Here is a 27,190-nt window from a genome sequence, read left to right as displayed (position 1 = left end):
GCCATTTAAAGAAATCATAATCTAACACATACTTAGCTTACTAAAGTTCTAAGACTCCATTCCTGGTCTATCCCTGGCAAAAGCATCACACACACAGACCCAGACCCTTTGTTTCTCTCCCTCCTCCCAGCTTTTGAAAGTATCCTGCCTCCTCATTGGTCATTTTGGTCAGGTGCCAGCGAGGTTACCTTTAGCTTCTTAACCCTTTACAGGTGAGAAGATTTTTCCTCTGGCCAGGAGGGATTTTAAAGGGGTTTACCTTTCCCTTTATATTTATGACAGTTTCTATTCAAAAAACTTCATGATTGAGATAATGGCATAGAGAATACACTTCTAAATTTAAGGTCTAGAAAACATGACTTAGGTAATGGCATAGAGAGTACACTTCACAGAATACCACGGTTGGAAGGGACCTCAGGAGATCATCTAATCCAACCCCCTGCTCAAAGCAGGACCAATCCCCAATTTTTGCCAGAGATTCCTAAATGGCCCCCTCAAGGATTGAACTCACAACCCTGGGTTTAGCAGGCCAACGCTCAAACCACTGAGCTATCCAAAACACGACCTATGAGAGAAGATTGATATATGACAACAGTTTTCAAGTATGGACAAATAAAGTAGCAACTTTTTGCAAAAGCTGTTTCTTACAAGCTGTACGTGTCGCTAACTGCTACAGGTAGCACAGTTCTACACGTAGCAATTTCACATCCACTACCGTGCAAGAAACTGCTTTCTGTAGGCATTTGCTACAGCAGGCAGCAGTTTAAGACAACAGCAGTTTCTTACCATGGGCACGTCTCGAGAAGTGCTACCGGTAGCACATTCCTACTCGCCGGGCGGGCAGCGCCGCTTCCCCCGGGAGGCTCCGCGCAGGTGCCGGCTTCCGGGAGAGCCCCCGGCCCGCTCTTTGCTCAAGGTCCTGCCGCGGCGCGGCGCGATTTCCCCCGGAGGCTCCTGGGGTGGAGAGTCTGAGGGGGCCCCAGGGCTCCCGCTGCACCGAGGTAAAGGCGAGGCGGGGGGCGGCATTGCAAAATAGTCACCGTGCCCCGGGGCGGGGGGCTGGGCAGCCACTCAGGGAGCAGACACGGGGCTGGCGCTCCCCAGACCTGGCGGGGGCGGGGACCGGCCCGGGGGCTGCGGGGTGGCTGAGCTGCGTTGCGCCGGGGCTGCGAGCGGGGACTGGGCCGCGCCCTGCTCACGCCGCGCGCCCTTGGCGCTCCTGGGTCAGTTGCACTCCGTGGTTGGGGGCGGGCGGCCTGTGAGAGGGGCCGGACCCAGCCACTGCCCCCCCGCCCCACAGCTCACAGCGCGGGGCAGGCAGGAGCAGAGCACCCCCGGCACCCCCCGAGAGTGTCCCAGTCACTGCCCCCCCGGCAGCACCCCTGGGCCCCCGAGAATGGCCCCTATCCCCTGACAGCGCCTCGGCAGCCCCGCCCTCGGGAGCGCCCCTGTTCCCGCTCTGGGAGCGCCCCATACCCCCTCCTGAGAGTGCGCCATACCCCCACCCTAGGGTGCCCCCCCGCCCAACAGCGACACCGTGAGCGCGTCCCCTGTGCCTCCCCCAAGAAGGGTCCCGTACCCCATGCCCAACTGTGACACCGGGAGATTCCCCCCACCCATACCGCCTTGCCTGACAGCACCCCACCCGACAGCAGTGCCACCAGACAGCCCTTGTACCCCCGCCATCCAATAACGATGCTGCGAGAGCAGCCTCATATCCCGGCTTGACAGTGCCCTGGCTGTACCCCCCACCCAAGAGCGCCTCCCATGCCCCCTTAGAGCATTTTCAACTCCCCTGCCGAGAACACCCCCCCCCCGTGCCTCCTGATAATGCTCCCCTAACCCCCACCTGGTAGTGATGGCAGAGGAGTGCCCCTGTGCCCCCTGAGAGCACCTCCTGTGCACTTGAAAGCAACACCGTGAGAGAAACTCTGTATCCTGATAGTGATACCATGAGAGTGCTCCCCGTAGCTCCCCCCAAAAAGTACCTCCCACACATCCTGCCCAAAAGTGCCCCATATACTCAGAGTACCCCGTGTACCCCCACCCAACAGTGATGCTGCGAGAGTGACCCCCACATCCCGTGCCTGACAGTGGCACCACGAGAGTGCCTGTCCTCCCCGAGAGCGCCCCCATTTCCCCCACCTGGCGGAGATGCTGTTAAAATGTCCCCCTCACTTGCCCTGGGATGCTTGGAGACGGTTGCTAGAGCAGGCTCCATCCATGCTGTGAGAGGGGTTCTCTCGGGGCCATGCTGGCAGCCCTGGCACTCTTTCTACATAAATTGCATGGATTGGATTTTATTTTCATTCCATAGTCTGAATTTCAGAAGATGTCCGACCCACAGGAGCAGCAGCGACAGTTTGGAATCATGTCCGAAATCCCTGGTGAGGTCAGGGGCCTAGCCAGAACTAGGTGCCCATTGTGCACAGAGCTCTTCTTGGCCCCCAAAATCCTGCCCTGCCTACACACGTTTTGCGTGGCCTGTCTTGAACAGCTGGAACCCTTTTCAGTGCTTGGCTTCCAGGCGGAGGATTCTGACTCTACCTCAGATGGATCATGGCTCCAAGATCATAATCAACCACCGCTCAGCGTCCTTTGTCCTGTCTGTGACACAGAGGTGGATTTGCCACCCGGCGGCATTAATGACTTGACCACTGACCACCTGGCCATGAATGAGGTGCTACTGGAGACCCTGCAGGCACAAGGCCCAGGAATGCTGTGTGACCTCTGTGTGGATGGGGAAGCTGTGAAGCACTGTCCCACCTGCAAAGCCAATCTCTGCCACTTCTGCTGCCAGGCTCACAGGTATGGGAGGAAGCACCAGAGGCAGAGAGCAGACGTGTAATCAAGCCCTTCCAGGCATGAAGACTACATTGCTGTTTCTGGCCTTACACAACCATATGTAATATATATACGGTGCCATCTGTCCACCTATGCATGGTAACCCCTTAGGCCAGAAGTGTCCACTTAGGTGTTTGGTGTCTGATCTGAGCCTGATTTTTTGGATCCTGTTGAGCACCCACCACTCTAAAGGAAGTGAATGGGAGTTGTGGTTGCTCAGCATCCTTGGGAGTCAGGCCCTGGATGTCTCAGGTGGGCTCCCAAATATCGAAACACCCAAATTAGTGAACAATTTTGAAAGTCGTACAGTGCCTCGCCCATTGTGGCCACAGCTGTCAGGAGCCTGCCCGCACATTCTCTTCCTCCTCATAGCCCAGGTGGGGACAAACAACAGAGTGGACCGTGTGGGAGAGCTGCGCTCATCTACCTAGGCTGATCTGGTCCAGAGGCACCATCCGCCAGTCAATAAGTCCAAACTTTTGGGGGATGCTCCAACAGACATTGGTTTATTTTACATTTAAGTGAATGTAGTGCAGCAGAAAAATAAGAGATTGACAGCCCTGGAGACTGAAACCTGCTGTTCCCAGAGCAGGTATAGCCAGGGCAGTGGCAGTGCAAACTCCCTGCTTCTTATCCAGCCCTGTCCTGGAGAGACCCCAGCTTGAGAGGAGAAAGGGCAGTTCAGCCTCCATTGGGCCATCAGTCCTTGGCCTGTCTACTGAGGTTGCCTGCAAAGAGGCAATTTTTAAAGCAATAATTGTTTGTGTGTATGTTTTAAAGTTACTTCTGGGTGAATTTGAGAACTGGTGTGGAAAATTTCAGCCTCAGAAAAGGGTAGTGTTGTGTAAGTCCTGATGTTAGCTTAACTACATGGCTTACTTCCAGTCAACTCAGTCCATGTACCCTCTGGGTGCCCACAAACATTCATGAACATATCCTCACCATGCCCTGCAAGCCAGGCAGCCAGTAGCTGTAACACAAGCAAATTTCCCTTTGCTTTGCAGCATTTAAGGCAGTTGTAGAATGAAGCTGCGGTAGAGCGAGCGAAAACTGAAGAGGTGTCAGCAGGGGGGAAGAGAGATGTTTCCAGGTGAGGTTTGAAAAGAGCCAAGAGGTGATGAGGCAGAAGTACAGGGTGGCTGCTACAGATGTAGGTGCTGCAGAGGAGGTTCTTGCATCAACAGTGGTGTGACTGTGTGAGGAGACAAAGAAGTGCACTGCTAGGGGAGAAAAGAGATGAGATCTGTGAGGCCAGCTGGAACATGTATGTACATAGTTGGTGGGGACTGGAAAAGGACCAGTTTAGAGCCATTCTGGCAGCTCTAGACTGGCCAGGGAAGACCCCTGTGCTGGAGTAGCGCTCTGGGCCTGTTTCCTCCTTGTTTAGTGCCCTCCAACATTGCCAGAACGTTTCAAAGTGTCTTTTGCACTACCAAGAACCAGGCTAGATTCTCTACTGCCTCGCCAACATGTAGACACTTACACCTTTGCAATAGGATCTTGATTCCCAGTCGCCCTGCACTTTGTACAATCAGTTACACCAGGGCAAAATGTTACTATTTCTACATGGGTAACCTCCTACACCCAGTTTGACTACACAAGATGCTGGACAGCAAGGAATTGAGCCCCAGAACAGCAGCTTTTCATACTGATATAAATAGCCATCCAAGGTGCAAGGCAGTAGAGATTCTAGCCTAAGGGGCCTGACTCCAGTCTCATCTACTGATATCACTTGTACACTGGGGTCACTCCATTAATATCAGTGAAGCTGCTCCCGATCTACACTGGTGTGAGATCAGGCCCAAGGAGGACCACTGGGAACTGGGTCACAGGGCGCCAATGGAGTTTTGTGAAGATGGGAGTGCTGTTGCCATGCTTCTTGGTATTACCGGTGAGGGATTTCAGCAGAGGTGACATCCAGGGAGTGTTACAGAAATGCACAAGGTAGCTGTGCAGACATTACACAAGTAAGAGGAACAGAAGAGTTCAAAGAATGAGGCAAAAGGAGAAGTCTGAGAGCGCCCTGCTCTGCCCTGTGGTGGTTTTATGCGGCTCGGGTGGTGCAAAGCAGCTCTCAAGCTATCCTACTGTCTCCTGCAGGATTCCCCTCCATCGGAGAATCCTTGGCTGGTATAGAGCCACCTTAGCATCTCCTACCCCTCCTCAGACACTCACAGCCATTGGTGTAGGGGGTATGGCTAGGACTCCGTAATGCCCTATGGATCCCCCAGCTGCTAAATGTCCCCTGTGGGCTGTTGGCAGGCAGCGTAAAATAGAACAACATTGAGACTGCTTTGCCGTGTGTTTGGTACTGGCCTGGCAGCTGGATAGCCCCGGGAGCTTTCTGCCATGCCCCCACCTCAGCTGTGCTAAGCAGCAACAAACCCTGAGCCTAGAAGGGAGATGGCATTTGGATTTAAGAATATTAGGATGTTACCATAGGTCCTTATTTGACTCTTGCCTGGTCCTGATCTCCCATCTCCCCTTCAAGGGTATACGAGTTTGTGTTTGAGTGAATAAAAGGCAGGTAAAAAGAGCCAGATTGACAGGTAAGGAGCCTGAGATCCCCTAGTCATCCACGGAAGAGGCAGTGGCTGAGCAAACTTATCCATGCTGCTGCCCGCCAGCCCTCACTTGGTGGCACCCACCACCTTCCTGCTGCACTCATCACAGTGGGCTCTGGGGTCATTGCAGCTATCCTGCTTCTGTCAGGCTCTGTAAGGAGAGACTACCTGCACCAATGGTGTGACAGCTACCCCCCTGGGCCTCATATAACATTCTCCCATCTGAGAACAGCATTGCCAGCATGCAGGGAGCCAGAGAGCAGCTAATAATTAGCACAAAGTGAAGGCAGGTTGCAGATGATATCATCTTTCATATGGAGGTGTGACTCAAGGAGATTAAAGATCCCATCATGTTACATCACCTTCTACTGAATCAGGCTGGAGTATCATATGTTGTGGCTTGTGGTCCATGAAGGTCACAATGTGAGGGGGTCATCGACTGCTCTGTAGGAATCTGCGGGTCACATGTTGCAAGCCCAGGTTTATCTCTTATACTTCCTTCTAGGAGACAGAAGAAAACAGCTTCCCATGCTGTGGTGGATCTAGAGGACCTGAAGGGCTACAGCCGGACTGAGAAGCCAATTCTGTGCCCTTCCCACCCTTCAGAGGACCTGACGCTGTTCTGTGAGCAGTGTGAGCAGCCTGTGTGCCGGGATTGTGTGGTGGGCAAGCACCGGCAGCATCCATATGCCTTTACTGCGAGTGTCATCCACAAGCATGGAGATTCCATGCGGGACCTCCTCAAGAGCACGCAGCTGCACGTGGACACCCTAGAAGGGGCCCTACGCCATATTGAAGGAGTCAGCAGTGCCATCTGCAGTCGTGTGGAAGCAGTGGCTGGGGAGATCCGCACATTTGCAGATGGATACATAAGGGCTATTGAAGAACACCGGGACCAGCTGCTGAAGCAGCTGGAAGACTTGAAGGTACAGAAGGAGACCCTGTTGCACTTACAGAAGGTACAGCTGGAGCAGCTGCTGATGGACATGAGGACTGGGGTGGAGTTCACTGAGCGCCTGCTGACCAGTGGCTCAGACTTGGAGATCCTTATCACCAAGGGCGTGGTGGCGAGCCGGCTGAGAAAGCTGAACAAAGTGGATTATAGCATCCACCCTGGAGTGGAAGATGGGATCCAGTTCTCTCCCCATGAGAAGGCTGGCCAGTGCTGTGGCTATGAGGTTTTTGGGACCATTCTCTATAAGGCAGTTGATCCAGCCAAGTGTGTCCTGCAAGGGGAAGGTATGGGGACAACTTAATTCTGATTGACCAATGATGAAAGTGGGAGGGATTGGGGTGAACCCTAAAAAACCCTATTTTAGATGTCATTCCTTAACTGAAGGGCTGCATAACCACCCTGGGGGCAGCCCTGGAGACCAAAGACCATAGTTTATCCAGGATAGGTACAGAGCATGCAATAGTAGGTCAAACTTCTTTACCATTGCTTCTTGTCATTGTCCCTCATCTCTGAACTGGATAGACCAACTCTGGCTGAGCAAGTAGTTCGGTCTCCAGGGTACAGATAGTCCTTGGCCTCTGCTGAAACTGACCACAAGTGGGGACCAGTTAGTACATATTGTAATGTAGACAACTGTCCACCAAGAACTTTGTGAGACTGTCAGATGCATTTCATACAGGCCACTGAGCATCTGTCAGATAGCACTAACTTTGGGTCACTCATAGCCTGGGCTAGATTTAAGAAGAAAGGTTCCTTGACCCATTCAGCCACTTCCATATTGACTGCATATGGAAGTGTCGCCTGCCAGGATGACAGTTCCCAGTATGCAATGCTCTGTCTTGATCGGAATAGAAGGTCACATTGCACAATGGGACATAACATCTGCAGTCCCTGCCTCCATGTTAAAGATGGGGAAGGGGGCTGTACTCGGCCCTGGACAGCAGTTAAGCTATCACTATCCTATAGGTTTACTTCACTGTACATCTCTAGTGTCACTGCTTTTTAAAAGAAGAAATAACCGCTATTACGTTTCCTGAAGCAAACTGGTGATCATTCTACACTGGTAAGTCCGGGGTTGTGTTCTTTAGTCTAGGATCCCCTGGCCTCTGAGCTGTAACATGTGAACTCTGTCAGGGAAAGGGAGGGAAAGAACCGTGGCTGTCCCAGCCCTTTGCAATCAAAAAGCCACTCGCGTGCAAGGCCAGCATCCTATAGAGGCAGCTCACCCCAAAAGCCCTCATCTCTGCTGCAGCCCCTTTACACCAACAATGGCCCTAAGGGACTGGAAAACCAATGGAACGGCTCTTGGAGAATATCTCCATCTCAGGGGAAAATCCTGCTTCTGTAGAGCAGTGGAATGGCTCTGTATCCCGCCCTGCCATGCAGGGGCAGGGTGTATATTGGGGGTGTAGCTAGGTAAGGGGATGAGGCTGGAGTGTCCTTGCACTCTGGCTCTTTTCAGCTGTCACCATCTTTGCTTCGGAGCTGAGCCTAAATTAGAGCAATGCTTGTTCTGAGGACTGAAACAATCGCCAGCCCAACTCACAAACCAAGGGACTGCAAAGGGGCATACAGCCCACTTCTGAGCTGCACCTTCCAATCAGGGCACACTTGCCATCTGTGGGAGGGCTTGGCCAGCAGGACACTAGAAATGTGTTTGGTTTTACTTTTCATGGAAGGGGCTCAGCGAAGGGGAACCTTGTAAAATCCTGGTTAGACAGAGTGAAGTACATTGGGGAGTTTGGGAGTTGGAAAGCTGCTGGCTGATGTCAAGCCAGCAGCTGTATGGAACAGTCCTGTATGGAACAGTAAGGGACAGTTTGCTCTATCTTTCAGATCTCCACAGTGCCCGTCAGAATCAGCTGGCCAGCTTTACTCTGCTGTGTCATGACACATCGGGAGAGCAGATGGGGAGAGGTGGAGAGCCCATCCGGGTCACTATCATCCACAAAGACAAGAAGGACTGGTTGGTACCTTCTGTGGGATGCCCAGAATGGTTTTGTTTGCCTTCTGTCTTGCTTTAAAATCTCTGCTACAGACTTTCTTAGCCCCTCTCTCTATGTACCTCCATGTTTGCATTCCCCTGTAAGTAAAGAGCTTCCATGGGCAGGTCAGGATTTACAGGGAGAATGACACAATGGTGCTTCACCCAAGAGCTGTGGGCCCAAGTGCAGCCCTGGGGTTAAATATGACCTTATGGAGGTCTAAAACAGAGCTACCTCCTCATGATTTTATCACAATATATGGGCATTTTTAAAGGCATAGTGGGTGTAAATCACTCTGATCTGGCAGCATTTTACATCTACTGCACACTGGGTGTTTGCACATGATCCAAGGCAACAGAGAACGAGGACTTTTGTTTCTGTTAACACCTATTTAAATTAAATGAGCGATTAACATTTTGTATACAAGATGCCTTTGTTAAAGCATCAGTAATCTCTGTCCTTCAGTTAAGGTGACTGAGCTCAAAGGAAGCTTGGAAGCCTTCCATGAAAACCAGGGAAGCCGAAACTTGCCATTCCAGGTATTACTAAGGCAAAAACACAAGCAAAAGAATTTCTTTTGAAAGATGCTTTGAGGCCATCTTTTGTATCAAAAAGCAGCAAGAAAGGACACAAGCCCAATTTAAAAAAAGCTTTTGCAGGTCACCTTTAAGAATGTAATCTGTTCCATTTTATGGAAGTTAGGTACAAGCAAGGGCAAGTTGCCAACATGGCCATTGTTTTGGTGCCCTAATGTAGAAGAGAACATAATGCTAAAGTTCTCTGTTATAGGGAAGAATAAAATAATTTAGCATTCAGGACTCCAGCTTTTGCCATATATAGTCTGATGTGGGGTTTATGACTTGGTACAGGGCAACACCACAACAGTTGCAGCATAGTCAAAAATCAGATAAAGGATAGGGAAACAACACTGTATACATAGCTATCTGTTGATCAAGGAGCACTGTCAGAGGACATGTCTCCAGTCCTTCCTCCTGCACTCTGCACCAATCAGGATGAATGAGATGTGTATACCACAATGCTTAGAGGGGAGTAATTTTGTCTGGGGACAGAGATGGATGAAGTCACATTAGCTTGGTTTCTCATTTTTGTGTATATATGATCACTTCATCCACTGCTGAAATCCAGTCAGCCCTAGGGTGAGACATAACAGCTATGTAGTAACATAAAGCAACACTTATAACACAGTTTATGACAGGAAGTGAGGTAGGCGACTGTATTCAGTCGAACCAATAGGGGAAAACCAAACCAAGATTTCAGAAAGATTATAAACGGTCATGCTTCAGGGCACAATCAATTCTAATTAATGGTGGTTAGTAAGAAATTTTCCCCCGGGCAGGCTGTTCCATAATTGCCTGCTGCTGGGTTTCTTGCACCTTCCTTTAAAGCAGAACAGTACTGGCCACTAGCAGAGACAGGCTACTGGACAAGTTGGACCACAGGTGTGATTGCATATCGCAGTTCCTATGTGACTACCTCGTGATTTCACTGGGATTTTCACCACCTTGGTTCCCTGTGAAACCGGAATTGGGTTAATTTCATAAAGGGACAGCCTGCCAGTAATGATCAAAAATAGGGTCACAATGTTAAAGATAAGAGTCATAGCCCACATCTTGATTCTTAAGTTAGGTGACTCAGCCCTCTGCCCTTCTTGTGCCTGCTGCTTCCTAACTGGCTTTTCTGCAAGCAGCTACTCTCTGAGACAGAGGCCTGGTCTATACTACAGAGTTAGGTCAATGTAAGGTGGCTTACAGCAACCTAATTATGTCAGTGAACACACTGCAGTTTTGCTCCTGCCGATCTAAGTGCCCTTCTATAATGACTCTATTTCCATGAGAGCCATAGGGCTTATGTCGGTGTAGTTGGGGTGATGGAGTGTCTGTGTAGACATTGCCTTACTTACATCGGCTGTTGGCTAAAATTCTTGTCAATTCCGTGGCTCCATGCTGGTGCCATGAAATTGACAGGAAAACCGCTCACAGGGCTGTCACCCTGGGGCAGGTGGGGACTCCCCAGGCTCCCCACTACCAGCTAGGCTGCTGCCCAGGCTCCCTGTTCAGAGCCAGGCTGCCCCACTGCCACTTCAGTGATTCAAAACAGCTGTAAAACCAGATTAACTGCAGAGTGTCACAAAGCAGCAAGAGTGTACCAGTTTAACTGGGCCCATATGTCTCATGAATGATGCACTGCCAGCACTCAGACATCAGATGCAAATAGAGTTGCTAGCAATCCCACTGAGACAGCATGTGCCTTGCTGTCCCAGGTGCTGGGGGGCAGTTATGCAGAGTGAAATGATCCTTACAAGATCATGGTCTGAGAAAATTAATAAATTCAGAGTTTTCAAGACCAGAAAGGACCATTGTGATCATTTAGTCTGACCTCCTGTACAACACAGGCCATAGAACTTCCGTAAAATAATTCCTAGAGCAGATCATTTAGAAAAATATCCAATCTTGATTTAAAAATTGTCAGTGATAGAGACTCGACCACGATCCTTGTTAAATTGACTAATTAGTCTCAATTAAAAATTTGCACCTTATTTCCAGTCTGAATTTGTCTGCTTCAACTTCCAGCCATTGGATTGTGTTATATTTTTCTCTGCGAGATTGAAGTGTTCTTTATTAAATATTTGTTGCCCGTGTAGATTCTTACAGACTGTAATCGATTCACCCCTTAACCTTCTCTTTATTAAGGTAAATAGATTGAGCTCTTTGAGTCTATCACTATCTGGCATGTTTTCTAATCCTCTAATCATTCTTGGGTCTCTTCTCTGAACCCTTTCCAGTTTAATCAACATCCTCCTTGAATTGGAGACATTAGAACTGGATATAGTATTCCAGCAGCAGTTGCACCAGTGCCAAATATAGAGATAAAATAACCTCGACTCCTGCTCAATAATCCCCTGTTTAGGCATTCAAAGATTGCATTAGGCCTTTTTGCCACAGAGTCATACTGGGAGCTCACGTTGAGCTAATTATCCACCACGACCTCCAAATCTTTTTCAGAGCCACTACTTCCCCAGACAGAGTCCCCCATCCAGTAAGTATGGGCTACATTCTTTGTTCCTTGATGTGTACATTTACATTTAGCTGTATTAAAACACATATTGTTTGCTTGTGCCAGCTTACTAAGCAATGCAGACCACTCTATATTAGTGACCTATCCTCTTCATTATTTACCCCTCCCCCAATTTTTGAGCCATCTGCAAACTTTATCAGTGATAATTTTATGTTTTCCTCCAGGTTATTAATAAAAATGTTACAGCGTAGGGTCAAGAACTGATCACGGCAGGACCTTGTTAGAAACACATCTGTTTGAGGATGATTCCCTGTTTATAATTACATTTTGAGACCTATTAGTTAGCCTGTTTTTAATCCATTTAATGTGTGTCATGTCAATTTTACATCTTTCTCGTTTTTGTTCAAAATGTCATGTTGTACCAAGTCAAATGCCTTACAGAAGTCTAAATATATTACATCAATGCTATTACCTTTATCAAACTTGTAATTTCAACAAAAAAATATGTCAAATTAATTTGACAGAATCTGTTTTCCATAGATTCATGTTGGTTGGCCTTAATTATATTACCCTCCTTTAATTCTTTATTAACCCAGTCCCATATCAGCTGCACCATTACCTTGCCTGAGATCACTGTCATATTGAAAGGCTTATAATCAATCATGTCATCCCATTTACAGTAACTTCTCGCTTAACGTTGTAGTTATGTTCCTGAAAAATGCGACTTTAAGCAAAACGATGTTAAGCAAATCCAATTTCCCCATAAGAATTAATGTAAATAGGGGGGATAGGTTCCAGGGACATTTTTTTCACCAGACAAAAGACTATATATACACACACACAGTATAAGTTTTAAACAAACAATTTAATACTGGTACACAGCGATGATGATTGTGAAACTTGGTTGAGGTGGTGAAGTCAGAGGGTGGGCTATTTCTCAGGGGATGCCTTACTGCTAATGATGACCTAGCAGTTGGCTGAGCCCTCAAGGGTTAACTCATTGTTGTTAATGTAACCTCACACTCTACAAGGCAGCACAAGTGGAGGGAGGGGAGACAGCATGGCAGACAGAGACACACACCCTGTGTGTGAGAGAGAGAGAGATGCGCATTGCTCCTTTAAGTATGCTGACCCCACTCTTAAGTACACTGCCTTTTTAAGTTAATCAGCAAGCTGAGATGGCAGCTGCTGCCAGGAAGCTCCCTCCGTCCTGAGCCTTGTTGTGTGTCCCCCCTGCTCTATGGAAGATGGGGTAAGCGGGGTGCAGGAGCAGGGGAGAGGGGGACACCCTGATATTAGCCCCCCTCTTCCTCCACCCCCACAGCATGCAGGAGGCTCGGGGAGCAGCTCCAAGGCAGAGGGCAGGAGCAGCACATGGCAGTGGGGGGAGGGACAGCTGAACTGCCTGCAATACTGATAGCCTGCTGGGCAGCTGCCACACAGGGAATTTAGGGGAGTGGGGAGCTGATGGGGGGGCTGCGGGTCCACCCTGGTTCCAAGTCCCCACCAGCTCGCTGCAACGGGCTGCTCTTCCTGCAAGCAGTGGACAAAGCAGGTGGCTGCCAAACAACCTTATAAGGCACAACTTTAAACGAGCATGTTTCCTAATTGATCAGCAATGTAACAACATTAACTGGGACAACTTTAAGTGAGGAGTTACTGTACTCTTTTTTTAAATATTGGCACAACATTAGCTTTCTTCCAGTCTTCTGGAACTTCCCTGATATTCCAAGACTTATTGAAAATCACCATTGATGGTCTAGCGAGCTCTTCGGCCGACTCTTTTAAACTCATGGATAGAGATTATCCAGACCTGCTGATTTAATGAGTAATGTCAGTGCTGATGTTCATTACATCCATGACTGAGTGGAACAGTGAATGCTCGTCAGGGAGAGGAGCGGTGTGGTCTCCTCGATGAAAGCTTCAGCTTTTCCATACTGGCTGCAGGTGATGTCTCTATCCCTGTTTTTGTCGCCTGTGTGGCCCATGTTGCCCATCACTGTTGTATCGAAGCACTGTGATGATACAGCTCTGAGCAGGGTTTTTTATTGTGAGAACTTGCAGTGGATACAGCTTGCAACATATGCACAATCTTTTGGACAGGCCCTGCTGCTTTCCAGGCTCACTAGTAAGAGTGAGAGCTGGCCGTTAGCCTTTGCCCGTAGGAACTGAAAAAGCTCAAGTTTTCCTTCTTAAGATCAAGAACTTTGCCACTTCCTCTTGCATCCATGAAGTAAGAAAGAGAAGACTCCATCTGAAATCCAGATGATGCTCTGACATTGCACCTGTCTTCCTTCCTCTGCTACAGTATTTCTGCTTCTCCTCTTTCCGTACTCACTGGGTTGTTGCAAATCATTGCAGTATAACTGATTTTCTTTGATCTTCTTCATATGGTACTGTGGCCTCTGATAGCAGGTATGTGTGTGAAATCTACAGCACATTCATCATCATTCAGGGGTCTTTTATACATGTACATTTTAGATCCCTGAACTGGGGCATGGGGTAAGAACCTTCCTATAAATCTAATTCACTAAGTGATTACCTATTAGATCAGTTTTTTACAAGTTACTGACCTTGCTTCCCTCTCTTTTTGTATTTATAGTATAATCAAGCCCAGCGTGTGTGATAAGAGGGATGGGACTTACCACATTTCCTACACCCCTGAGGAGCTGGGCACATATACTGTCTGCATCTGTGTCAAAGGGCAGCATGTACAGGTAGCCTTTCAACTCACTGTGATTGATGTAGCTCAGGGGTTCTCAAACTTCATTGCACTGCAACCCCCTTTTGACAAAAAAAATTACTACACGACCCCAGGAGGGGAGACTAAAGCCTGAGCCCACTCGAGCCCCGCCGCCCCAGGCAGGGGGGCCAAACCCCAACCCCAAAGGCTTCTGTCTGGGTGGGGAGCCTGTAGCCTGAGCCCCGCTGCCCAGGGCTGAAGCCAAAGCCTGAAGCCCCTAGGCGGCAGGTCTCGGGCTTGGGCTTAGGCCCCAGGCGGTGGGGCTTGGGCTTTGGCCCTGGGCCCCAGCAAGTCTAACGCCAGCGCTGGCAACTCTATTAAAATGGGGTCGCAACCCACTTTGGGGCCCCGACCCACAGTTTGAGAACTTGCATAAGGGGAAGGCAATAGTGAGTCAAGCCCAGTGAGCTATTCCCGTAGGTAACCCCTGAACCTCTTAACTCCCTCTGCCCTAACCACAGATGCTTTTTGCCTTCTCTATTATGTAATAGGTATTATTCTGTCGGTACCCCATCTGCATGCCCTGTTCTTCCCAGTGGAACCGAGGAACTTGACTCATCCCCTGCACCAGCTTTTTTCCCAATTCCCACAGCACCTAGTTAAAATCATTCTCCCACTTGCTGGTCTCTCCCAATAAAGGAGCCTACTGCAGCCTCCTGGAAAGCATCCCAACTGTTATACCAATAAAATAAAAACCAGCAGGATCTTATTAAAGGGGAAAAGGCAAAATGCCACATTTATTGTGAATACAGAAAGAATCATAGTAAGCAGTTAGTTATAGCTATAACATTCCATTCAATTTCATATTTATTCACACATTCATTCATACACACACACACACAGGTTCTGCAAGGTTGTTATAGTTGTCAGCTTTAGAGTTGCTCATGCCAAGCCACTGGCCAGGTGGCCTGGACATGGGGAGGGAGCAGGGCCTTGTCAGATGCTCATCTGATGCTCCTGGAAGTTGGTTTGCAGAATCAGACCCCAAAGTTCTCACTTTCTAGAGTCCATTTTTATAGGAATTTCTTCCTATGTCAGTCTATGGGGATTGCTTCATCATGCTGTTGCTGAATCAATCAGCAGATGGCACATTCCTGACGGCTCCGTGCTGCCAGATGTTATCTTGTTCTTTGGTTCTCCCATTCTTGAGGCTATTGGGTGGATTCCAGTCTGCCCCCCGGGGGTCCTCTGGTTATTTCCACTTGACGCCTTCTTCAGCCGATGTACACTGGATTCTTAGGCTGGCACCTCCCTGATCATTCAGTTATTATCCACACCAAGCATCCATCCACATACATGCTCTGTCTCTATTTTAATCACAATTGTTAACAAACTGAGATGAATACAACAAAAGGGCGTGGAGTCTTTGGGTGCTGTTTCTGTTGTTACAGAGTATTGCTTTGAGTCTCTCTGTGTGTGAGTAGTTGTTGTTACAAAGAATTGCTTTGAGAACAGACTCTGTCTTAGAATGTACTTTAACACAATTAGCAGCTTGCAAGTTTCACACATAGAGGGAGAGAACCAGTACCAAAAACCAAGAGACCTCTTAATTAGTAATACCCTGGAATTTAAACTATGGGGAATCAAACTCATTTGTGATTTTAGAACTTCTTTAATATGATCCAACATAATCCCCCTTTTGACACTAAGATTTATAATCGTCATTGTCACTTTCTATGTAGCCTATTCAAGAGAAGGTACTGTGAGGCAATTTGAGTTTGTGATTCCAGTTCATCCCACATACATGATCCTAGTGATGTATCTTTACTACAAGGTTCTGGGGCAACAGGCAAGGTGAGGCATACCCACTTTTGAGGAGTCCATTCGGTACAACCTCTAGTGTCCAGTAGCTTCCCTTCCTCCCTCCCCAGCCCACTGACTCAAGGTCCAGGGTAGTCAGAAGGATCCCATGTGTAATATGGGGAGTGGGCTAACCTTCAATACCTTTGCCTCCAGGGACTGTTGGTGTGCAATTTTGACAATTTCTCCCATTAACAACTCTGGTTTTACAATACTGGAAACGTATTGCATCCTTTCATATTGATAAGTGTCAAACAGTGATCTCTTTCTTTGTTTTAACAAATGCATCAAACCCTTAACATTTCCCAATATGACCCAGAACATTTCCTGTTCCAAAGTAGCTAGGGCAAGTATCTGCATTTCATTGCATCCCATAGCTATGGCTGTGTAGTTTCCTATTTCTAAATTTTTTCTTATGCATAAGCCATGTGGTAGTATTAAGCCACTGCCAAAGTTCCACTGAGCTTTTAGGTTACCCAGACCAATTTGGACCAAGTCTACATTGGCATGTACTTGTTTTTGTATCAGGCTGTCCTGTAGCTGGGACAGAGAGCTTAATTTATTTTTAATTACCTGCAGTTCTTCAGTATTTTTTTTTATTTTGTTTTTAAACACACAACAGTGCAAGCAACAAGACAAGACAAAACATAGAACACAAAACACAATTTCTATTGTGACAGTAGATTCATGGTATTGGGTTGCTCTTCAGCTGGCATCAGCTCTTCCTGATTTTCTGAAAGACAAAAAGAACATGTTTCTACCCCTTTTTGGGGTGGCAGATTATTCCTTAAAATGTTTCTTTTACAAATACCCTTGCTGATTGCAGGCAAAACAGAGGAATTACCCCCATATTTTCCTGTTTTTTGTTCTACAGGCAGGCCAGGTTTCAATGGCTTCTGTCTTTTAAGGGTTATGGGGAAATTATCCTACTGTTTAGTCATTAAATCCATGAGGTGTGGTACCTCAGTTTTCCTTCTTATACAGCAGACCAAGTTTATAATGTTTTTCCTGCTGTGTTAAGCTTTAAGTTTATTTACAGGTAATAGCTGCGAAGCATCATTATCATATGACCTTAAAGGATTTTTTCAAAAATCATACACACTATACATTGCTACAGGGGTACTTATTATCATTAAATGTATTAAAGTTATCTTGTTATCCCATGCCTTTTCTTTAGACAGTTTGTTTGCTGACCAGGTGTGTCCTTTATCTGCAGCTCCTTTGTGCTGCTAGTTCTTTCCTTCCTTTATCATTTAGGTAATTTGCATTTTCACAGAAGCTTCCTGCTTTTGGATTTAAAGCCATCAGCAGCTCAGAGACTCTATCTTAAAAGGGACACAATCAACTTTCACCAGAGTTTTGATCACTTTTAACTTCTGCTTCCAAAACACACAGCAATCTGAAAAAGAAATTTGGAAATCCCTTTGGAGCCCTAATAGCATTTTAATTAAGTAGCATGGTATGTTTGCATTTCTTTTGCCCCTTCTACAATATACCCTGCACATGTTCTGGGGCAAATGCACATTCCTTCCATAGTTTAACTTCTATAACATTATCCATATCAATTTTTACATAAGGTGTAACTATTTCTTTTTTTTTGCTTACAGAGTTTTCATGTACCTTTATCAAAGTGACAGTCTGATTACTCAGAGCCATTTTAAGGCTCAGTGTTTGTAACATTGCTTCTTTTTGTTTTGTGCACCTCACCCCTGCTGTTGCTTCAGAGGGGCACTGTCTTTTTTAATTTCTTATTATTTATTTATTTACTACAGCTCTCATCTGCTAATTTGTTACAAGACCAAACAAACAAAAACCAAACAAACAAACAAAAAGAATCCAGAATTTTTTTTCTATTCTCCTGATTTTGACTGCCCTGCTGCAGCCACAACTTAAAAACATTTTAAATTTTGTAAAGCATTGAGCTACCTTTTAAGGGTTAATGCCAAATCCGAAAGCCAAACAACACTAATTACCTGTGTCTAGCAAAAAGGTCTGTCAGTTTTGCAACTTTGAATTAAAGAGTCAAATGGATTTTTAGTGGCATTATTGAAAACAAAAACAATTGGTCCTTAGAACTTTACATATTTACACACGCACAGATAGATACATACACATTTTCTTTTCCTTAACATCCCTTCAACACTACTCTGTTTTTTACATCTTACACTCCCTTTATACATTTGAGGCAGTTAAGTTCCAATAGAACTCACTTCTGTTCTTTTAGCAAATTTGACTAAATTGTCCAGTCAAATTATTTTAATCAGAGAGTTTATTTTTGCCTGGCTAATTTACAGACATTCCTTTGGAAAAGGGCCCATTTTTCCTTCAGAATGGCTGCAAAGAAACCAAGAATGCTCTTTCTCCAACACTTTTCCTTTTTACCATTTTCACAAAGTTTAGCTGCTTAATTCCCTCCAGCCTCTGCAGAGTTAACTTTTTCACTCTCTTTTCTCTTTGTAATTATGCCTGGGGGTGCCTACATAGGACCTTCTCCCCCTTCACCTGCTGTAATGGCTGCTACCTGTTTAGAGGCAAAGCCCAATTTTTGTCTCAGACTCTTAATTAGTGATTCACAATTACTATGATTTGCAGGTGCTCTGCCCTGCTTCAAGGTTAATTTCTTTACCATACCTTGGAGCACATGATTCTCTCTTTCACTTTTCTCAGAGGCTTTAGCTTGGTCTGCCAGGAATCTTTCTCTCTTTTTTTGTATTCGTGGAGTGCCTCTTTCACTATTTTCAGCTGACTTTGGGTATTTGTAGCCAGCACCTTCCAATTGTCTGCTCCCTTTTCCGTTTGTGCCTTTTCCTCTTTACATGAAGACAAGCGGAGGTAAGAATCCTTACATGCCTCCCACAACAACCAAATTGCTGCTGCATCTCTTTTGGTAGCACTAGAAGGTTTGTATGTGAGGATATACTGAGCCAATCTATCCTCTAGGTCCGAAATAGTGCAGACATCAGCTAGGGCTTGTTTAGTCCAAGGACTGTGCCCAAATTTTTGAAGGATTTGTTGAAAAGGTGTAATTTTTTTTAATGAAAGGCGAGTTTGGAGCTCCTTTTGGCTTCATTCCTCCCTCTTCACTTGCTTTACCCTGTGTTTTCTTTAACATTCTAACAAATTTTTAACTTCTCTGTCACTCCTGATTTTATTCAGCGAGTGGCTTCTTTGTCTCCACTGGTTTTACTCAGCGGGTAACACAGCCTAGATTCCCTGAACCTGCTACTCCTTATTTCAGCGAGTAGCTTAGCCTGGCCCATGGACCTTCTTGCTGCCCCTGATACCTCAGTGAACAATAGGACTTAGGTTTAGTAATCGTAGCTTAATCATACAATCATAGATTTTAAGGTCAGAAGGGACCATTATGATCATCTAGTCTGACCTCCTGCACAATGCAGGCCACGGAATCTCACCCAACAACTCTATATGCTTTCCCCTGCTACCTTCCCGGAGGCCAGCAGGTTTGGTCAGCCTGCTTTCCCCTGCTACCTTCCCGGAGGCCAGCAGGTCTGGTCAGCCTGCTTTCCCCTGCTACCTTCCCGGAGGCCAGCAGGTCTGGTCAGCCTGCTTTCCCCTGCTACCTTCCCGGAGGCCAGCAGGTCTGGTTAACCTAATAGAAATGCCTAGCTCAATAGAGCTGGCGGTGTGCACAACAAAATTTACAATAACTGAGGTTTTTTACCAATATTCCCCCTTTCACAATTCTCCATCAAAATGTTATACCAAAAAAATAAAAACCAGCAGGATCTTATTAAAGGGGAAAAGGCAAAATGCCACATTTATTGTAAATACAGAAAGAATCATAGTAAGCAGTTAGTTATAGCTATAACATTCCATTCAATTTCATATTTATTCACACATTCATTCATACAAACACACACACACAGGTTCTGCAAGGTTGTTATCATAGTTGTCAGCTTTAGAGTTGCTCATGCCAAGCCACTGGCCAGGTGGCCTGGACATGGGGAGGGAACAGGGCCTTGTCAGATGCTCATCTGATGCTCCTGGAAGTTGGTTTGCAGAATCAGACCCCAAAGTTCTCACTTTCTAGAGTCCATTTTTATAGGAATTTCTTCCTATGTCATTCTATGGGGATTACTTCATCGTGCTGTTGCTGAATCAATCAGCAGATGGCACATTCCTGACGGCTCCGTGCTGCCAGATGTTATCTTGTTCTTTGGTTCTCCCATTCTTGAGGATGTTGGGTGGATTCCAGTCTGCCCCCCGGGGGTCCTCTGGTTATTTCCACTTGACGCCTTCTTCAGCCGATGGACACTGGATTCTTAGGCTGGCACTTCCCTGATCATTCAGTTGTTATCCACACCAAGCATCCATCCACATACATCCTCTATCTCTATTTTAATCACAATTGTTAACAAACTGCGATGAATACAACAAAAGGGCGTGGAGTCTCTGGGTGCTGTTTCTGTTGTTACAGAGTATTGCTTTGAGTCTCTCTCTGTGAGTAGTTGTTGTTACAAAGAATTGCTTTGAGAACAGACTCTGTCTAGAATGTACTTTAACACAATTAGCAGCTTGCAAGTTTCACACATAGAGGGAGAGAACCAGTACCAAAAACCAAGAGACCTCTTAATTAGTAATACCCTGGAATTTAAACTATGGGGAATCAAACTCATTTGTGATTTTAGAACTTTTCTATGATCCAACACAACCCTGGCCCTTCCAACTTTGCTGCAGCCTGCTTTGACCCCTCTCAGAACTCCCATGATACCCAAGCTCCCCGCTGATCTATTGCACCTCCCCGCTGCTGATTCCCTGGTCTGCCTCCTGCTGCCCACTCAGCCCTGGCTGATTCGCTTTCTGATTATCTACCCATTATCACTACCAAGTTTTTAATTGCCTTTTGTGAGGGATTTTGTCAAAGGGATTTTGTCAGCCCAAACAAAGGGTTATCAGTTCTCCTTTATCGGCTATTTTGGCTTGCTCAAAACATTCTAGTAGATTGCAGAAGCTGGGTTTTCATTTGTGGAAGTCATGCTGGTTTTTCCCTTTCACATCTTGTTCCTCTAGCACAGTGGTTCTCAAACTTTTTTTTTCTCAGACCACTTGAAAATTGCTGAAGGTCTCAGCGGACCACTTAATGATCTTTCCAAATGTTCTTTGTACTGTTAGCTAACTATTGTAAAGCGCTTTGGATAAAAGCGCTATATAAAAGAACTTAATAGTTTTTTTGTTCTAAAAATAAAAGCACACAACTCATATTTTCATATCCATAATCTTACCTTTGTAATGCGATGGATGTGCCCTCTCTTGCCCACCACCGCAGCTCCTGAGCTGGGGTTGGGAAGGGGAGGGGTCTCTCCCTTTCTCCTCCACCGCAGCAGCCCCTGAGCTGGGTCTGGGAAGAAGGGGGGGTCTCTCCCCTGCCACAGCAGCCACAGAGCTGAGGCTGGGAAGGAGGGTCATCTCTCCCCGGCAGCCACAGCCCTAGAGCTCGGGAAAGTTGCCTCTTTCTCTGGCTGCCACATCCCTGCACATTCCAAATTCCCCCCACCCCCTCTTCTCACCCCACTACCCCCTCCCAGCTACCCCCTATTTCCCCAAGGCCACCACCTCACCTTACATGTGCATCTTCTCCAGGATCCAGGCACCTAATTAGTGGAGCCACGCCTGCGCGGCTCCACTAATTGGATGGGTGGTCCTTCCTTCTCTTGTGTGCAGCCACCCATGCACACACCTTAGAGGGAACTATCTGCAGACCACCTGAATGGAGCTCATGGACCACTGGTGGTCCGCGGACCACAGTTTGAGAACCTCTGCTCTAGCAGATTTGGTATTAAAGTCAGGTTCACTAGTCTGTAATTGCTAGCATCACCCTAGTTAAAATTTTGGTACTTTTGACACCCTCCAGTGCCCTACTACAGTAGCAGGGTATGCTGGGCACACGATTGCCTCTCTCTTCTCTTCTGCTCTGCAGGGATCACCATTCACTGTGACTGTGAAGAACAAATTCCGCAAACACCAGGGTGTGTTTCATTGCTGCACGTTCTGCTCCAGCGGAGGCCAGAAAGCCGCTCGCTGCGCTTGCAGTGGGACCATGCCAGGTGAGCTTTTACTAAGGCCCAGATCCTCATAGATTCCAAGGCCAGAAGGGACCATTGTGATCATCTAGTCTGACTTCCTGTGTAACATAGGCCACAGAGCAGATCTTTTAGAAATAATTCCTAGAGCAGATCTTTGAGAAAAACATCCAGTCTCGATTTAAAAATGGCCAATGATGGAGAATCCACCATGACCCTTGGTAAATTGTTGTCAGGGACCACAGATCTTGAACGTTGGTCCACAGGGCTCTTAGGCACCAGTAAGTTCAGACATGCCACCCAGTGACTGCTAACAGTCACCAGAACTAGAAGCTGAACTCTGACAGAGGACTCCAGGCCTGGGATCTTACTGGTGGAACTCTGGGGGTCCTGACTGGGTCATTGCTTGTATTTAAACTGCACAGGAACAGGAAGTTGTCCATGCAACTGGGTTGGCTCTGCTTAAGATTATTTTCCTTGTACTACCTGCTTCTACTGCCTGACTCTGATCTCCTGGTAACCTGACCCTGCCTGCCTCCTGGCACCTAACTGTCAGTTTGCCCTGTGGCCTATCTCGGACTCTTATCTCCTAGTATCTGACCTTGCCTGGCTCCCGACTCCCGCTCTGACCATTAGGTCAGACAGCCCACCTCCTGGTCATGACAGTTGTGCCAAATGTGTGCTATATTTTCTGTCTGAATTTGTCTAGCTTCAACTTCCAGCCACTGGATCATGTTATACTTTTCTCTGCTAGGCTGAAGAGCCCATTTTTGAATATTTGTTCCCCATGTAGATACTCAAAGGTATTCCGGTACCTAACTCCGACTGAAATCGAAACAGGTCTCCCAAAACTGTTTGAGCCAAGAGCATTTGCCACATCCCCTCCCCTCTCACGTAGCACTGTGTTTTTAATCACTATGGGCCCACTTCAGCCACGGCATACACGCCAGAGTGCCACTGGTCAGCAGGAGCGTGAGTACCTATTGTCTGGTAGAATCGTGCCATGACCAAGGGATGGAGAAAGTGCAAACAGCTCTCTTCAGACAGAATTTTCAAAATATTCAGCTTCTCTTGACCTTTGTGGGGCTGGAACGCTCTGAGCTCTGGCTCTATCCATGATCCCTGGGGCCTCTTGAGAACGTTCTTTCAAAGTTCAGCTTGGTCACTCATTTCATCAGAGCTGGTTTCCATGGCCCTGCACAAGACTCATGCTTGTCTTTGTACGGTTTGCCTGTTGTCAAAGTAGAAATGACTTCTTCCATCCCCCGTACCTGACCTGTAGCCAGCTCTGGCAGGAGCACACTTCCTGTCCGTGAGGTCCAGGGGGTGGTACAGGCTGGCACGGTGGGATTCAGCAGAGCTAAGGTTCGTGATACATCATAGGCAGTGCGAAGAGCATGAACAAGAAGGCGTACGTTTCTTAACAGTGGGGGTTGTCACAGTTCTACAGGATCTATGCTACCCCCCAGTCTCTTGGAGGAATCCTATCAGTGTGCCAGATCCCCAAGGGGCCCCACTCTTCCTGAAGAGTAGGCCCTGCAGTCTCACCGCCTCTTAGGCTGAGCCTCTGGGCTCCAGTGCTCCTTCTTCTCACCATAAGCTCTGCTCAGCAAGTCCAGCTGAGATAGACTCCTGGTACAGAGTGGTACATACATCAGGGACTAATGTACCGCAGCCAGTATTTGCAGTCACACCCCAAACAGCATTTTCAAAGCAGAATAGGATTTATTAGTCAGCTGGAACAAAGCAGGGGAAGTCCTTAGGTTAGCACGAAGCAATAAAGGTTAAAGCATAATCCATTTTGGTCAAGCTAGAGCAATTGACCAGCCAAGTTGTAGTGAGTTCCATTTCCAGGCTCTCTCTCTCTCACTTCCTCAGTCAGTTCCAGTAGAGAGCTCCCAGCTTCTTCCAGAAACTAGCTCTTTATTCCTGCTGGACACATCTGTCCTTTGTTCTCCAGGCAGGGTCGCACACAGTTCACAGCACTCCTGGCTGGAGCTTCCTGCTATTGAGTGTCAAATCATGAGTCACTGGAGCTTGCATTTTCTCTCTAGACCCCTTGTTGATCTGGGGCAGTTTCAGCCACTGCGTTAATAACTCTATTCCAGCAGTTCTCAAACTATGGGTTGGGACCCTGTTTTAATGGGGTCACCAAGGCTGGCGTTAGACTTGCTAGGGCCCAGGGCTGAAGCCTGAGCCCTACCACGCTGCTCCAAAGCCCACACCCCCCTGCCCAGAGTGGTGGGGCTCAGGTTATAGGCCCCCCCACCCGGGGCTGCAACCCTTGGGCTTCGGCTTTGGCCTCCTTGCCTGGGGCGATGGGGCTCGGGTGGGCTCCTGGGGTCGTGTAGTAATTTTTGTTGTCAGAAGGGGATCGCAGTGCAGTGAAGTTTGAGAACCGCTGCTCTATTCATTCCACCCGGGGGGAGGGGGGGTGACACACACACCTTTGTCTCTTAATCTGCCCTCAGAACAAACTTAATCCTCTCTTTTCCCCTCCCCCCAGTGGATAGCAATGCAACATATGGGGGGAAACTGAGGCACCCATAGGACTCATAAAAATATTTTTAAAATTTCCATTTAATCACAGGAGTAATATAAACCACTGGAACAGTTTACATGGGCCGTGGTGGATTCTCCATCAATAGCAATTTTGGATGTTTGTTTAAAAAATTTTCTCTAGGAATTATTTTGGGGCAGTTCCTTGGCCTGTGTTATACAGGAGGTCAGACTAGATTATCACAATGGTCCCTTCTGGCCTTGGACTCTGTTAATCTATTAATAGCTTTTTGTTGGGGATTAGTAGGGTGATCACCCCGTGTTTTGTCCCTATTTGTTTGAAGGATTCTGGCCCTGCCAGCCCAAAGCAGGAATACCTCATTGTGTGTGCCATGCCCTCTCAACAGGGCTCTCTCTGGCTGTCAGCCAGCTGTGAGTTGGGAGCACACTCAGGAAGTCACTAGCAGCTGGAACTGTCTCTATATGCTATTTTCAGCGATGCTAATGTTGTTTCTCCTCTATCCTTGTGACGGGTAGGTGGGTACCAAGGCTGTGGTCATGGTCACAAAGGTCACCCCGGCTGTCCCCACTGGTCCTGCTGTGGCAGAGCAATTGAAAACTCTGAATGCTCAGCTGTGCCGCCTGGTGAGAACTTGCAGAGAAGCTTGCTCAAAACGGTGGCTCTCTGACTGGCGGGTAGAGTCTCCTAGAGCTGGGGGGTCTCCGCTGGCTGGGACTCAGGCCTAAACCAACAGAAGTGCAGGGACTGTCACGTGGCCCTCATTGCCAGGGAGCACCTTACCGAGATACAGAGCTGCTGTGTGGGCTGGGAAGGGAGACATGTTAAAATAAAAATGTGCCTTATTCCATCCTGGGGCTGTGTGAGACAAGTTATTTCATGTACGGTCGGGGGAGCCCTGGGAGTCATGTCACTGACTTCTGCACAGTGAGGAGAGAATGAGGACTTCCATAGTCAGTCTCCAAACTCCATGCCTGGGAGAACAGGCTCAGAGAGGAGATAGCACAAACAGCTACCTCCTAGAGGGTCAAGACACATCTTGTTCCATGGGGTCAATGTTCCCTTCCTCTGCTCGGTTCTTAAAGGATGATTACAGTGAGGCCAAAGATGCTGATTGCGTCACATTCCAAAAGGTGTTGTGCACGTGTTTAGAAGAGGCGTGGCTGCTTACATATTTCTTAAGCCTCTCTGTCCAGCCCAGGGCTAGATCCTGACCACAGATGGGTGCAATACTACACAATCTCACTCAATGGATCTGCTATTTTGTTTGCAAACTTTACTCTCCCTGCGATCTCCAGGTGTATTGGCTGGGGCTGTATCTTTTTAGATCCCACAAAAGAAACAGGATTGGTCTAGAACTGGGGTGGGGAACCTTCGGCTCGCGTGCCAGATCCGTCCTCCTGCTTAATTTCATCTGGCCCGCAGCAAGTCTCCGCACCGTGGGCTGGGAGCCCTGAGCATCAGCGACTCCCCAGAGCTGCGAGCACTGGCTGGCCCTGCTGCCGGGGGAAGTTAGGGTGTCAGGCCGGTTGGTCAGCTGCCTCTGTGGCCCCTAAGCACAGGAGCAATCAAGAAAGCTCTGAGTCCGCGTGGTCCTAACCCAGTTGGTAGGTGCCGCCCCCGCAGCTTCCATTGGCCAGGAACCGCAGGGGCGGCATCTGCAGGGGCGGACAGCGCGTACTGCACAGAGCTGCCTGGCCACATCATGGCCACTTTTGAGAGCGGTGCGGGGCCAGGGCAAGGGGGGAAGCCTGCCTTAGCCTCATATGCTGTCAACCGGGAGCAGCCTGAGGTAAGCGGCGCCCAGCTGGAGCCTGCCCCCCAATCCCCTGCCCCAGTCTTGAGCCCCCTCCCACACCTCAACTTCCTCCCAGAGCCCACACCCCCATCCAAACCCCCTGCCCAAAGTCAGAACCGTCTCCTGCACTTCAACCCCCTGCCCCAAACCCGAGCCCCCTCTCACGCCCCAACCCCCTCCTATAGACTGCATCCCCACCCCAATCCCCAGCCCTGAGACCATTCCTGCACCCTGAACCCCTCATTTCTGGCCCCATCCCAGAGCCTAGGGGACGCCCCAAGCCTCCGCACCCCCACATGGGGCTGTGTGTGGCCTGTGACTGAGTTTTACTGTGGGTCAGTGGCCCCCCGATAGAAAAAAGGTTCCCCACCTCTGGTCTAGAAAATACTTGGTTTATGGAAATCCAAGGAAAACTCAAGGTGCTGGAGGAAGGGGATTGGTTTTGTTCAACATCTTCATTAATGATCTGGATGATGGGATGGATTGCACCCTCAGCAAGTTCACGGATGACGCTAAGATGGGGGGAAGAGATATATACACCGGAGGGTAGAGATAGGGTCCAGAGTGACCTAGACAAATTGGAGGATTGGGCCAAAAGAAATCTGATGAGGTTCAAAAAGGACAAGTGCAGAGTCGTGCACTTAGGACGGAAGAATCCCATGCACCGCTACAGGCTGGGGACCGACTGGCTAAGCGGCAGTTCTGCAGAAAAGGACCTGGGAATTACAGTGGACGAGAAGCTGGATATGAGTCATCAGTGTGCCCTCATTGCCAAGAAGGTCAACAGCATATGGGGCTGTATTAGTAGGAGCATTGCCAGCAGATTGAGGGAGGTGATTATTCCCCTCTATTCGGCACTGGTGAGGCCACACCTGGAGTACTGCGTCCAGTTTTGGGGCCCTCACT

The 27,190-nt window shown here is 47.9% G+C and overlaps 1 protein-coding gene across 5 annotated transcripts; it reads left to right on the top strand.

Annotated features, from left to right (window-relative positions):
* Positions 1-779: 779 nt before the first annotated feature.
* TRIM45 (tripartite motif containing 45) lies at positions 780-25,338 on the top strand. Of its 5 annotated transcripts, none has more exons than XM_043538762.1 (7): positions 780-916; positions 2,333-2,808; positions 5,914-6,647; positions 8,200-8,329; positions 13,987-14,101; positions 21,866-21,992; positions 25,005-25,338. In XM_043538762.1, exons 1-7 carry the CDS (start codon positions 788-790, stop codon positions 25,154-25,156), a joined length of 1,863 nt encoding a protein of 620 aa, XP_043394697.1. In that variant the 5' UTR covers positions 780-787; the 3' UTR covers positions 25,157-25,338. The 5 variants fall into 5 exon arrangements, with proteins under 5 accessions (XP_043394697.1, XP_043394696.1, XP_037765826.1 ...); XM_043538761.1 differs by having other exon boundaries at positions 2,330-2,808; XM_037909898.2 differs by having other exon boundaries at positions 808-1,001; positions 2,330-2,808.
* The last annotated feature ends 1,852 nt before the right edge of the window (positions 25,339-27,190 follow it).

This window comes from Chelonia mydas, chromosome 1, assembly GCF_015237465.2.
Source record: "Chelonia mydas isolate rCheMyd1 chromosome 1, rCheMyd1.pri.v2, whole genome shotgun sequence".
NCBI lineage: Eukaryota > Metazoa > Chordata > Testudines > Cheloniidae > Chelonia > Chelonia mydas.
The sequence above is the reverse complement of the archived record's forward strand: the minus strand, read 5'-3'. Positions and strand labels throughout refer to the sequence as shown.

What these genes read in the sequence shown, in the direction of transcription:
- TRIM45 (XM_043538761.1), top strand. Translation starts at nt 788, where the DNA reads ATGGGCACGTCTCGAGAAGTGCTACCGGTAGCACATTCCTACTCGCCG. An exon ending in CGGCCCGCTCTTTGCTCAAG is followed by an intron (nt 917 to 2,329) that starts GTCCTGCCGCGG and finishes TCTGAATTTCAG; the next exon opens with AAGATGTCCGACCCACAGGA. An exon ending in GTGTGTCCTGCAAGGGGAAG is followed by an intron (nt 6,648 to 8,199) that starts GTATGGGGACAA and finishes TCTATCTTTCAG; the next exon opens with ATCTCCACAGTGCCCGTCAG.